This window comes from Triticum urartu, unplaced genomic scaffold (genome assembly GCF_003073215.2).
Source record: "Triticum urartu cultivar G1812 unplaced genomic scaffold, Tu2.1 TuUngrouped_contig_9694, whole genome shotgun sequence".
Lineage (NCBI taxonomy): Eukaryota > Viridiplantae > Streptophyta > Magnoliopsida > Poales > Poaceae > Triticum > Triticum urartu.
The window spans coordinates 1-14370 of NW_024120763.1; the positions used below are offsets into that span (position 1 = coordinate 1).

Here is a 14370-nt window from a genome sequence, read left to right on the forward strand (position 1 = left end):
AAAGCCGTGCCCGCGGTTATGGGCAGATGGGAATTTGTTAATGTCCGGTTGTAGATAACTTGAACCCTAATTAATTAAAATGAATCAACTGAGTGTGTTACCGTGATGGCCTCTTCTCGGCGGAGTCCGGGAAGTGGACACGGTGTTGGAGTAATGCTTGCGCAGGTTGTTCCTCTAGATTCTCGCTCGCGCTTTGCCTCCTCTTCTCGCTCTCTTTTGCGAATAAGTTAGCCACCATATATGCTAGCCGCTTGCTGCAGCTCCACATATATTTGCCTTTCCCATTCCTATAATCTTAAATAGTTTTGATCGCGAGGGTGCAAGATTGCTGAGTCCCTGTGGCTCACAGATACTATAACTCCAGATGCAGGTCCAGGTGATTTCGCTCCAGGTGACGAGTACGAGCTCAAGTGGGAGTTCGACGAGGACTCTCAGCGTTACTATGTCTCTTTTCCTGATGATCATGATCAGTAGTGGTGCCCAGTTGGGGTTTGATCGAGACCGTGTCGCATGTCGGATTTTCTTCTATTTTGGCGTCGTAGTCGGGCCATGAGTGTTTGGATGATGTATGTTATTTATGTACTTTGATGTGACGTGGCGAGTGTAAGCCAACTATGTACCTCCCCTTTTATTTTGTATATTACATGGGATGTTGTGATGATTGTCTAACTTGCGACATTGCTTTCAATGCGGTTATGTCTCTAAGTCGTGCCTCGACACGTGGGAGCTATAGCCGCATCAAGGGTGTTACAATTGCCCTCTCCCGATGAGAGGAGCGTTGGTGATGACGATGGCGATGATTTCCCCCTCCCGGAGGGAAGTGTCCCCGGCAGAACAGCTCTGCCGGAGCCCTAGATTGGTTCCGCCAAGGTTCCGCCTTGTGGCGGCGGAGTTTCGTCCTGAAAGGTTGCCTATGATTTTTTCCTCGACGAAAGACTTCATATAGCAGAAGATGGCCATCGGAGAGCCAACAGGGGGCCCACAAGGCAGGAGGGCGCACCCTGGGGGGTAGGGCGCGCCCCCCACGCTCGTGGCCAGGTGGGTCCCCCTCTGACGTACTTCTTCCGCTCAATATTTTTTATTATTTCCAAAAATGACTTTCGTGGAGTTTCAGGACTTTTGGAGTGGTTATCGAAGGTTGTTCGGAGTCCCGGATGAGATCCCGGACGTGACGAGGAACTCCGGAATGGTCCGGAGGTGAAGATCGATATATTGGACGAAGGGTATTGGAGTCCGGAATTGTTCTAGGAGTACCAGGTGATGACCAGCGTGACCGAAAGGTGTTTCGGAGGCCCCGACAAGCGTTGGGGGGCCTTATGGGCCAAGGGGAGGGGGCACACCCGCCCACTAAGGGGATGTGTGCCCCTCCCAACCCCTCTCATATAACCTGGAGAGGTGGGGGCGCCACCCCTCCCGGCTTGGGGGGCAAGTTTCCTAGGGGTGGGGCGCCCAAACCCATCTAGGGTTTCCCCTGTGGCCGCCGCCCCTCCCCTAGGGAACCCTAGGGCGCCTCCTCCACCCCCTTCCCCCTATATATAGTGAGGGAGAGAGAGGGCAGTTGCACCCCTTCTCCTAGCGCAGCCCCTCCCTCCTCCAACTCTTCCTTCTCCTCCGTAGAGCTTGGCGAAGCCCTGCGAGAATACCACAAAATCCACCACCACCCCCACGCGCTGCGGAGTCCTCCCTCAACTTCTCCTCTCCCCTTGCTGGATCAAGAAGGAGGAGACGTCCCCGGGCTATACGTGTGTTGAATGCGTAGGCGCCGTCCGTTCGGCGCTAGATCGGATCTTCCGCGATTTGAATCGCCGCGAGTACGACTCCATCAACCGCGTTCTTGTAACGCTTCCGCTTAGCGATCTTCAAGGGTATGAAGATGCACTCCTTCTCTCTCGTTGCTAGCATCTCCTAGATTGATCTTGGTGACACGTAGGAAATTCTTGATTTATTACTACGTTCCCCAACAGAGGAGATCCTCACCGCTCTTGGCCACCTGCCGGAGTACCCAACATGCTCTAAGGCTATGTGTTGGCATGGTATCCATTGTACTGTGAATTTTGCATGGCCCATTAAGCCATCCCTCCATTACGGTTCCACGCCCTGTAGTGGGCTTTTGCTTCTTTGTAATTGCGTCGGGTGACTTACGAGAGTACACCCTTTTAGTTCGGACGGGGGGTTTTGTGAGAGCCGGAGGATCCCAAAATTTTGTTTGGGTTTTCCAGGCGCTTTCCATCGCACAATACTTCCGTACTATGGCCGTCAAGTCAGCGAAGTGTTCTATGTCACGGCGACTTATGGCGTTGAGGATTCCCATGTCCGTGCAATTTTTGCAAAAGAATGAAATTGCGTCTTCCTCGCGACAGTCCTTAACCTTGCTCATTACAAGGAGGAATCTGGCCCAATAGTGGTGTACTGTCTCTTGGGGCTCTTGTCTAATGTGTGAATGATCACTTATATCTGGGTGGGTGGGTAGATTTAGGTCCGAATCCTGACCCGATCTGAGACCCGGGGGCGGAGGAGTTTCCGATCTTGGAAGTTCGGGCTCTGGGATGTTGCCCGCTAGGTCTGGCCTGCTGTCTGATTCTAGGTTCAAGGCTTGGGCCATGTCCTCCCGTAGACGGGTATCCGGCTCGGAGAGCTCAGGGATCTGGACATAGTTCGTCCTCAAGATAGAGGAAGAATCGCTGAGTTGCTCCTCCACCACCGCTATCTGATGGGTGACCAGCGGAGAGTTAATCTCCCTTTGGTCGGGTTTAAGCCCAATCTGATCATAGTCCGTAGTGACTCCCAAAGCGGCAATGCGATCCAAGAGCTCGTTCAAGGAGGAGAGCTCCATTGGATCCATCTGCTCGGCGAATCCCGAGCCGACGTGGAGGCGGTTTTTGATGAACAGAGAGGTCATCGTCGGCGCAGAGGCCGAACGGGCGGTCATGATGAAGTCGCCTAGTCGGAGAGTTTGGCCTACAGCCAGGGCTCCCTAGGAGGTGATATTGTCCTTGACAACGAGACGAGCCATCAAGCCTTATGGTGACGACACAGTGGAACTCTCAATGAAAGCACCAATGTCGGTGTCAAAACCGGCGAATCTCGGGTAGGGGGTCCCGAACTGTGCGTCTAAGGTGGATGGTAACAGGAGGCAGGGGACACGATGTTTACCTAGGTTCGGGCCCTCTCGATGGAGGTAATACCCTACTTCCTGCTTGATTGATCTTGATCATATGAGTATTACAAAAGTTGCTCTACCACGAGATCGTAGAGGCTAAACCCTAGAAGCTAGCCTATGGTATGATTGTTGTTGTCCTACGGACTAAACCCTCCGGTTTATATAGACACCGGAGGGGGCTAGGGTTACACAGAGTCGGTTACAAGGGAGGAGATCTACATATCCATATTGCCAAGCTTGCCTTCCACGCCAAGGAGAGTCCCATACGGACACGGGACGAAGTCTTCAATCTTGTATCTTCATAGTCCAACAGTCCGGCTAAAGTATATAGTTCGGCTGTTCGAGGACCCCTAATCCAGGACTCCCTCATGAGGGAAAACCTAGATAGTAAAAAGAACATTGGGGACAGTGATACCGATGTTGAGGATGATATCTTACTTACCAATGGGCTAGGAAAATCTGTTCCTGTTAATCTGAATTGGCTTGACCAAGATGAAACTGTCTATGACCAAAAATCCTCTGGTAAACAGAAGAAAAAAAGATCTAAAAAGAAATCTGCTGTTAAGCTCTCGAGGCCTGTGACTAGGAGCCAGAAAAAAGGCAGTGTCTCAGGATTTGTGTTGTACTCCTACATTGCGTCCTGGCAGGACTACTTGATCTCATTTTCACAAAAAACGTTCCAAATGAGAGGGCTCATTTGGAACTGTAGAGGAGTAGGCAATAAAGGAATGGCCACCTGCCTCTCAGACATGATTAGTGATCATTCCCTTGATTTCATTGGTTTGCAAGAAACTATGAAGAAAAACTTTACTCCTAAATGCATTAGAAGAATTGACCCTTTTGGTTTATTCCATTGGGAATGGATACCATCTGTTGGAAAATCTGGTGGCATCCTTGGGGGTGTGAGGCAGGATACAATAGAGATCACTTCCTGTACCAAGAGGAAATATGCTTTACAGCTAACCCTGCATGACAAGAAGAAAAATGTTGACTGGGGCCTGCTGGTGGTCTATGGGGCAGCCCATGAGGATTTTAAGTAGGAGTTTCTGGTAGAGCTCGCTGCTAGTTGTAGTAGCATGACTATTCCCTACATTATAGGGGGTGATTTTAATATCCTGTGGCGTGGTGATGAGAAAAATAAAAAGATGCAGAATAATAGAGCAACTGATATCTTCAATTCCATCATCAATGCTTTGGCCCTTAGAGAAATCTATATTAGTGGGGGGAAATACACTTGGACTAACAACCAAGCTCATCCTACCCTAGAAAAATTGGATCGTATCTTGATGTCTGAAGGGTGGGAGGAACTTTTTCCTATAGTCTCAGTCAGGAAATTGGTTCGGGAAATTTCAGATCACAACCCTTTGCTTCTCTCTGGTGGGGAAGAGGGGTGTGAAGCTCCTAAACCTCGAGAGTTCCGCTTCAATTTGGCCTGGATTAAGGATAAAGATTTCCTTCCTACTGTTAGTAGGATCTGGTCGAGGAAGGTGCGTTTCTTGGACCCTATTGATATCCTAAATATAAAATTTAAAAGGTTTAAGAACTATTTTAAAGGGTGGGGGTCAAATAGATATGGCCATGACAAAAGAAGGAAAGAAGAGCTCAGATTGGAGCTAGATATGCTGGAGGAAATAGAAGAGAGTGGTCCCCTGTCCCCTGAGATGTATAGCATCAAAGTCGATATTAGTGCGGAGTTGCATGAACTTTTGGTGAACGAAGAGATATTTTGGTTGCAGGAATCTCATGAAAGATGGATGCTAAAAGGAGATCTTAATACTAATTACTATCATAAGATTGCGAACGGGCGCAAGAGGAAAAATACGATTCATTCCCTGAAAGTTGGTGATGTGGAAATAGAAGGGACTGATAATCTGATTACCCATGCGACAGAATTCTACAAAACCCTTTTCGGTCCTACACCTGGTAATGAGTTCCATATGGATCCCGATACTTGGGCCACAAATGAAAAACTAGATGAAAAAGATAATGCGGATCTGTGTCGGGCTTTTACGGAGGTAGAAGTCAAAGAAGCCCTGTTCGCTATGGCACATAATAGAGCGCCTGGACCAGACAACATTCCTGTAGAATTCTATCAGGTGTGCTGGGATATCGTGAAGGATGATATTATGCTCCTATTTAAACACTTTCATAAAGGGGATCTAGATGTCCAGCGCCTGAATTATGGTGTGATTACCCTCCTTCCAAAAATTGCGGGTGCAAACAAGATACAGCAGTTCCGACCAATTTGCCTCTTGAGGTGTCCGTACAAGCTTATTACTAAGGTCCTAGATAGGCGAGTTGAAAAATATGCTGATAAGCTCATTAGTAGGGCCCAAAATGCTTTCGTGAAAGGGAGGAACATCATGGACGGTGTGATGTCTCTGCATGAGATTCTTAACTACACTCATGTAAAAAAGAGGGTGGGTGTAGTTCTGAAACTCGATTTCGAGAATGCTTATGATAAAGTAAATTGGGATTTTATTCTAGATTGCCATAAACTGTGAGGCTTTAATGATACATGGTGCGGGTGGATTAGGAATATCCTGCATAATGGGACTGTGAGCATCAAATTGAATAATCAAGTAGGCCCCTACTTCCAAAGTGCGAAGGGGGTTCGCCAAGGCGATCCCCATTCCCCATTCCTTTTCAATCTAGCTGTGGATTGTTTGGCTAAAATGATTACAAATGCCCAAAAAGTGGTCTGTTAGTGGGTCTTGCTTCTGACCTGATACCTAATGGGGTGGCAGTTCTTCAATACGCTAACGATACTATTATCTGCCTAGAACATGACATTGACAAAGCAGTCAACTTGAAGATGCTTCTTTACATGTTTGAATTGATGTCGGGGCTTAAGGTGAATTTTCAAAAAAGTGAGATTCTTACTGTGGGGGTGATGAAAATGTGGTGAATATGTATGCAGACCTATTTAACTATGAGGTGGGCAGCTTCCCTATTAAGTACTTGAGGATGCCTATTAGCTACACCAATCTCAGAAACTCAGACTGGGAATTTATCATTATCAAGTATCTGAAAAGATTTGAAGCGTGGATCGGTAGTGCAGCCTCGATGGGGGGGAGGCTGACCTTGCGAGATTCGGTAGTCACCCAAATATCCTTGTACCATATGTCTATGTGGCTTATGAACAAAACTTTCATTGAGCGCCTCGACAAACATAGACGAAAGTTCTTTTGGCAAGGGTGAAATAAGAAGAGGAGGTATCATCTTGTTAGATGGAACAGGATATGCAGATCCAGAGATAAAGGTGGTTTGGGGGTTAAGGACCTCCACAAACAGAATGTTAGTTTGATGGTCAAGTGGTGGTGGAAACTAGAGACCCAAACGGGGATGTGGCAAGATATTGTTCGTGCACGCTACCTGACAAACAAATTTGTGGCCTTGGTTAAGCCCAGGTTTTCCGATTCCCCCTGTTGGAAAGCCTTACTAAAAGTAAAAGATATTTACTTAGTTGGCAGGAAGATCCATCTAGAATCTGGTGACCTTGTCAGAATCTACAAAGATACCATAAAGGGGTTGAGTCCTTTTCAGACTCTATATCCATTGCTCTTTGAGATATGTAATGATCAGAATTGCACCGTTGATAGGTTCAGTTCTGTGGACGTCCATACCTTTTTCAGGAGGAGGCTCGCGCCTGAGTTATCCTGTCAATGGGAAGAAATGAGTAATACGATCAATAGCATTCGGCTGAGTCGGGGTGAGGACCGGGTCTACTGGGGGCTTAATAGTAATGGTAAATTCTCTACTAAATCTGTGTATAAGTGGCTAGAGAGCCCTCTTAGTGGATGCCATTATAGATGGATTTGGAAAGCTAAAATCCCACTCAAAATCAAGATTTTTCTGTGGCAGTTGTCCCAGGATGCAGTGCTCACTAGGCAAGTCATGAGAACGAGGAAATGGCCTGGGAATCCCACATGCTCTTTTTGTAATGAGTTGGAAACCTCCCAACATCTGTTCTTCACCTGTCCTGTGGCCAGGGTGGTCTGGAGATGCGTTGGGTGGTGCTGGGTACTGAAATGTGCCCGAATAACTACTGGCAATATTTTGCTTGGTGTCATGCTTTTTTCCCTGATGGACAAAAGTACTATACTGTGGGCCTGGCTGCTGCTTGCTGGGCCATTTGGCTAGCTCGGAATCGAGCTACTTTCAAAAAGAAGCTAATCAAAACGCCCTTTGAAATAGTTTTCTCCATGTGTTTTTTTCTATTGTATTGGGCAGGGCTGCAGCAGGAGGAAGGCGCCAAGGAGCTGCGAAGCGGTGCCGAGATGATCAGGTCGAGCACGATGCGCTTGATGGGGATGTGCAACGCTGCGAGTGTGCCGATCAGGGGAGAATAAATATGCAAGACGTCCGGTGACTGGAGCTGGGTGATCCTGTGATCCTGTGATGGTGTTCTGGTTCTTTTGTGGGTGTCTCATGTCCTTGTCTGTAGTAGTTCAGATGTATGCTATGATATTTTGGTGCTGCCCAGGTTTTCGCCCCATGGCATTCGTTTCGATGGCGGGCGAATGCAGTGGGTTTCCTGGCAGTGCCCGAACTCGCTCTACATCTTTCCCTTCTCCTGACATGTTTCTGAACTTTGTATTTCCGTTCATTTGCAATGGAAAGGGGTATAGCCCGGTCGAAAAAAATGATTATTGTGATGACACTTATGCTATAAAAAGTAGTGATGATTATATTAAAACTTGTCATGATTATGATTACCCTTTTCCTTAACATTACTCTTTTAATGTGGAAACAATTTATAGTATTCAAGTCTCTTATGATACTCCCACTATTCCGAATGAGAAGAATTTTGCTTATGTGGAGAGTAATAAAATTTCAATGCTTGTATATCTTTCCCTCTTCTCCTGACTTGTTTCCGAACCTTTTGTATTTCCGTTCATTTGCAATGGAAAGGGGTATAGCCCGGTTCAAAAAAAACGTAGGGTGGTGACCGGTGACTGAGGTCTCGGAACGGAATGGTATGGGATAGACAAGGCCCACCATGAACTTGTTTAGAATAATTTAATAATTAAAATAATAGACAAAAAAAGTTTAAAGGTTTTTCTAGAACAAACTTGACATTCTTTTGCACTAGTATATAAATTTTCACGAATGAAATCCAGCATTGACTTAGGGGGAAAAACAAAATTTACTTGCTATTATAGATCACTATTCACACTATTTTGGCCGAAAATTTGTTTTTTTCTATAATAAGTCAACGGAAGGTCAGGTTTATTTCAAAAAAATCAGATTTTTTTATTTAGTTACTAAATTTGTTTTTCATATAGGGTATATATATACAACTAGGGCTGCAAACGAGTCGACCTCGAGCGAGTTGGAGTTGGCTCAGCTCAACTCATATGAAAATTCGAGCAAGCTCAAACTGAGTGAAGCTCATGATCGACCTGTAGAACATGACTCGTGCTCAGCTTGTAACGATCTCTAGTTGATCTCGAGCTAGTTTCGAGCTAAATAAGATGGTAAAAATTATAAAACTATGAATGAAAAACAAAAAAAAATAAGGAGAATATACTGGGAACCTTTGCCAAAAACATAGGATATTTAACACATAGTCGACCACGTGCCATAATTAGGCCTAAATCTTCTCTGCACTTAATTAAGTTTCCATATTCATTGGTAAATAAAATGGAGAAAAATTATGGACAGCATATATGGTAACAAATTATCTTATTTTCATTTAATATATGGCATGATCATTTAACATAATGATATTCTGTCGAGCTATCGAGCTAAAATTGAGCGAGCCAACATTGGCTCAAGATCGGCTCGTTTCTCGGTCGATCTACACAAAGTGTTTAAACTCAACTCGTTTCTTTTAGAGTTGATCTCGAGTCGAGTCAAAAAACGAGTCGATCTCGAGCGACTCACGAGCTTCGAGCTTTTCTTGCAGCCCTATATACAACACATAGACCAAAAGTTCCCCTCCTACTTGTAATGTCCTAAAAAGTCATCGGATGGAGCCATCGAGGAACAAGTATCAGATGGAGCCATCGAGGAACAAGAGTTTGAACGAACTTGTGTCAACTGTTTGAAAGTCTTGTTAAATATACCACTCTGGTACCAAAGCCATAGACAAATTTACTCAGTATGCAACGGTTCATGTAATATCAAAAATAAATTATTACGGAGTCACCGTCGGGGGGATGATGAGGGTTTCTTGCGCACGGACGACTCATGGTGGACGGCATGGTTCGTTCCCGATCTCCTAGCGGCGGGCTTGCTCGTCTACCGGCGGGCAACGACGCACAACGGGGTCCACCTAGATGAGGTGGGCCACGTCGTTGACACTCGAACGTGTCACGCTGAGGAGAATTTTGTACCATGTGTTGCATTACATTTCCCATGCCATGTCGCATGGCTCGACGAGGAGATTGGGTGCAGCGCGAAGGTCTCCTCGATCCATGAGCATGGCTAGGGGCGGGGGATTGACGCCACACTTAATCCTCAGCTGTTGCTAGGTGTGTGTGCCCTTCCGCATTCTCGTTGAGAGTTCTCCACACCTACTCCCCATCGAGATCCACTTTTCCCTAAATCTGTCGGTGAGCTTATCAACGATCGGTGAGGGAGGAGTGGCTACTGATGTTCGTGGGAGGCGATGTGTGCAAGCTGGCAACCATAAACAAGATCCAATCCCGGTACAAGACCAAAAGCGATATGAAGCAGGAGTCTATGGCGGTGCTAGAGGAGGTGAACGCGGAGGAGGAGACGTGCCTGTTCGCTGGGGCAGAGGAGAGGCACATGTTGGAGGTGGCTTTTCTCATGTTCGATTATTAGGCTTTGCTCAGGAGTGGAGAGATAGGAAAAATGATCCAACCCAACAGGAGAGGAAGGCTAAATCATCATCGGCTACACAAAAATGCACAACAATGATGATACCGATGACGATGTTGATGAAGTCAAAAATCCTAACCCCAATGCCACTCTAATCATAACTGCAAAGAGGCCACTTAACAGAAGAATGGAGGAGACGCAGTTGTGTTTAAGACTAAGAGATCATAGCACACAAAAATAAGAGAATGTCTTGAAGTGGCATGAGGTCAGGGCAATGAAAGTGGCATGTGAGGAGCGCAAGGCGGCAATCGAAGAAGAGAATTGTAAGTCCTTGCAGAGGAAGAACAAACGAATAAAATGGAACAAGAATACATAGTCATGTTCACGAGCCCTGTACAACTTGATGGCTCGCGGAATGCCAGCGAGGATGATGACCACAACCATCAACTTACAACGACTCTAGTCCAGGATATCACCACATAGAGGAAGGGTGTCCCCAAGCCCATCTCGTCGGATGGTACTTCGCTTGTTTTGATGTGCCAGGGTGCCGGTTGTCCCAAGCCTACCTCTTCGGATGGTACTTCGCTTGGTAACAACGTCGCACATCCTACGAGCAACGAACTACTTGCGGATCATGGACAGAGGCCGAGGCAAGGTAATAGGCCGAGCGGGGATGCATTTGCCCGATGTGTGGTCGTATTCTCTTTCTCGAAGCTCAAACACAAGAACTCGGTCCTACGTGATAAAGTAGCTTCAATGAGACAACTCACCATGTACTCCTACATGCAGTGGCGAAGCTATGTGTAAGCTGTTGGGTCAGCCGACCCCACAGCTTTTTTGAAAAACAACATATAATCATTGTTCATTACTGTTCATCATGAAGAAAAAATTCACAAAAAATACAGTTGACCCCACAGATTATTTTGGCTGGCATCGCCGCTGCCTACATGGCCTCTCATCTCTGCCTTTAGCCCAAATTATCTTTTCACTAACATGTTCACAACCACTTTCGATTCATCGCCCCGGTGGACCGATACTGCACAACTCTAAGCATACCAAGCATGACAAGGATGTAGGGCCATGACATGGTTTCAAGCACTTCTAATCATGCTAGCATTGTGTAAGCTTTTATTGTGACAAAGATAGGTCATGCAAAGGAATGGATTCAACTAGCGAAAACAGTAACGGTTGAATCGTTTCATCCTAATGCGTTGAAATGAGAGCAAGGCAAGAGAGTAGGATTGTATCGACATGATCAAGGAGGTTTTGCTTGCATGACACTTCTGGAACTGCTCTTCATCAGTGTCATTGATCAGTACGTCGAAAACGTCTTCTACCAAGAAGCAAAACACCGACAAACAGAAAATGAGCAACATTCATTGCACAACCAAATGAATGATATGTCATTAAGTTATTGGATTTACCTAATGCAACTATTATCCAATTTAATTGAAGTGGAACTAGAGCAATATAGCCTTTCTGACTCCAAATGACTTTAAATAAAATGCCATTTAGTCGTTTCATCCTAATCAGTAAGGTTAACTTGTTCAAACATGCATGAACATGGCATAAACAGATTCATTAGATTTTTCTGATAATTTTTCATACATAATTTACTCTCATCTATTATGGTTGAATATGTTGAAATTTTGAAGTTTCCAAGTATTTTCTGTAATTCCAAAATCATTTCTGAAATACCCAATTACAGCAAATACTTTTGTTACTAGAGGTCCTAGCCAGTCACTGAATGGTGGGACCAGACCATGATGACGTGCCAGTGGTCAAACCTGACACATGGGGCTACTGGGTTTAAGTTAAATCCAACCTAAAATAAACTTCGGGTTAAATAAACAGTGGGGTCCCAGATGTCATTGATATTCGCTGTTGGATCATTAAATTATGGTTTTGACATGATGCTCATTATGTGTGTCAACAACATTTGAAATATTATGTATTAGTCATGCAATGCAGATGCTCTTAAGGTCAGACTCTCAAAATTTTCAAGTTTTTCAGCCAAACTTCACAACAGGAAGATTGTTAAGAACTGTGCGATGCTTCTACTGTACTTTTTGTTTCAAAATGCAGTGTTCGTGCATTTTGTTCTACTGCACTAAAATTTTGTTTATCAAATCGCAAGCAGTCAGCCTCCAAAATTCACCAAGATTGGAAAGCAGATCGCACACACAAGAGAAAAAAGGAGGAAGAGAACTGATCAAGTACTCGTAACATTCAGACAAATTTGGTCTTAGATTCAGAGATCAATTTCCAAACCCATGCAACAAAACATATCAGATCCATACTCAATTCTATAGCAACAATAGTTCAGGCAGGGTACAATCCAAGCAAAAAGTCTTTAAATTCTAGCTTCACAGGATTCCTGATGGGGCAAAATCCAGACCTAGTTGGCCGCGGCCCTGTTCCTGGGGGCAGCCTCGGTACCTGAGTTAACAAGCAACAAAAAGAAGATGCATAAGAATCGGTTCAGTTATAAAAGGATGTTCCCAGTGTTAATAACTTCAGATACAGATGGCAATGTACCTTCTCTGAAGTTGCTCTTGAACCTGCGAGGCACATGGCGCATGTACCTCATCCTTCCAGTGCCGGTGGTCTTGCGCCTGATGGCCTTCACACTCCAGTTGTCTGAAGATATGAATAGATCACTAAGTTAGCACTGAGCCAATCAAAAACACCCAAAGTGGCAAAAGAACAAATAATAAATCACATGACAACAGATGACCAGTAATACTAGACTGTGCAGAGTGCTATCCAATCAGAACAAAGAACACAAATTTTACTAAATATACTGAAGAACAGCAAACACCATACAGTAAGTTTTCTGTTTGTTAAATTGCCCAAGCTTCATTGATGGTAATAGATAACAGTCATGACCAGGTAGCAGCAATGATCATGATCAAAAGACTGATCGTTGGTAGTTAAGACCGCGCATTAAAAAGTATACCCTCTGTTTCTAAATGTACGAAATTTTGGAAGTTCAAATTGAACAGACAAAACGTCTTACATTTAGAAACAGAGGGTGAAGTAGTCAATATTCACAGCTAAGCATGGTAGAAGTCAGAGAAAACAAGTAAATACGATGGCATGTTAGAAGACAAAAGGGAAATAAAGGATGGAGAAATCATCAGACAGAAGTACTCCCTCCGTTCCTAAATATTTGTCTTTCTAAAGATTTCAACAAGAGACTACATACGAAGCAAAATGAGTGAACCTACACTCTAAAATATGTCTACATACATCCGTACGTTGTAACCATTTGAAATGTCTAGAAAGACAAATATTTGGGAATGGAGGGAGTACAAATTATGGTCCTGTCATATTTATTGCAACTTCAAGAAAACAATATCATGAACAGAATAGCATTTCAAAAGACAAAGGTAAATAGAAGATGAAGCATGGAGAAATCATCAGACTTAAAACTACGAATCACGGGAGAGAAACTCCTGTCATATTGTTGCAGTTTCTCATCATCACTTGAACCACAAATATTTGACTAAGACTGGATTTCATTCCACTTCCCTATTTCTGAACAACAACTTATGTTATAAACTATTTCATGTTTTCAAAGTTAGACTTATCAACATTGTTGAATTTACAAACTCATTGGAGTGAAATTATATTTGTTGTGAAGATAGCAGGACTTCCTTCAGTATGTTGATAGAAAGGCACAAAGACATCAGGGTGTTGAGGTATCATCAGAGACTTAAATACTAAGAATCAGAGGAGCACAGCTCCATCATATTGTTGCAGTTTATTCCTCATCACTTGACCCTCACCCTCAAACATATAAGCATGCATGGACACCAAGAAAACAGGCTATAACAATTTACAGTTGGGCAACTACCGATAAGAAATGCAGACATTGTTGCTCAGAACATGAAATATATTCTCATCAATGCCAAATGGCATCTCCGAAGTCTGACATGCGTTGTAGATTTCATGATTCATCACAGCATTTTGCAAACCGGGGAAACAGACCCGAGAAACCAGATGCAGACGAGAATCTCGCGAACACAGACATCATCATTCACTAATAATTCCCACTGGGAGATCAAACTATGCATCCATCAAACTACAGCAACAGGGCATGCCGAAAAATCATGAACCGAGATGACGAATCAGCTGCTACCATCTCAATTAAGAACGACCACGTCGGGATGAACCGCATCCTAATGCGGCGAATCAAATCTACGTGCAGGAGCAGCGCCCCACGTGCCAACCACATGAGGACGCACAACATCAAGAACGTGGCGGATGACAGTAACAGACCGGGAGATCTAGAACGGAGGGGCGAGGGGGAGGGGGGAAGCTTACACTTGCGGATGCGGGCGGCGGGGGAGCCGCACGGGGGGCAGGGGCTCTTCTGGGGGGGGGAGAGGGGGGGGGCGCGCGGGGGGGGCGAG

At 44.9% G+C, this 14370-nt stretch overlaps 1 protein-coding gene, 2 non-coding genes and 1 pseudogene across 3 annotated transcripts; all 4 read right to left on the reverse strand.

Annotated features, from left to right (window-relative positions):
* Positions 1 to 12161: 12161 nt before the first annotated feature.
* LOC125532354 (60S ribosomal protein L37-2-like) lies at positions 12162 to 14304 on the reverse strand (the record flags this gene model as incomplete). The annotated part of the gene is given in 3 exon segments (XM_048696442.1): positions 12162 to 12391; positions 12491 to 12592; positions 14282 to 14304. Coding segments are annotated over 3 exon segments (166 nt in total), but the record flags the coding sequence as incomplete, so codon positions are not given.
* On the reverse strand, positions 13370 to 13448 carry LOC125532356 (annotated as a pseudogene).
* LOC125532355 lies at positions 13656 to 13739 on the reverse strand. Its single transcript, XR_007294036.1, has one exon. It is a non-coding gene; the product is annotated as a small nucleolar RNA Z199 (small nucleolar RNA).
* LOC125532357 lies at positions 13830 to 13926 on the reverse strand. Its single transcript, XR_007294037.1, has one exon. It is a non-coding gene; the product is annotated as a small nucleolar RNA R64/Z200 family (small nucleolar RNA).
* Positions 14305 to 14370: the final 66 nt, after the last annotated feature.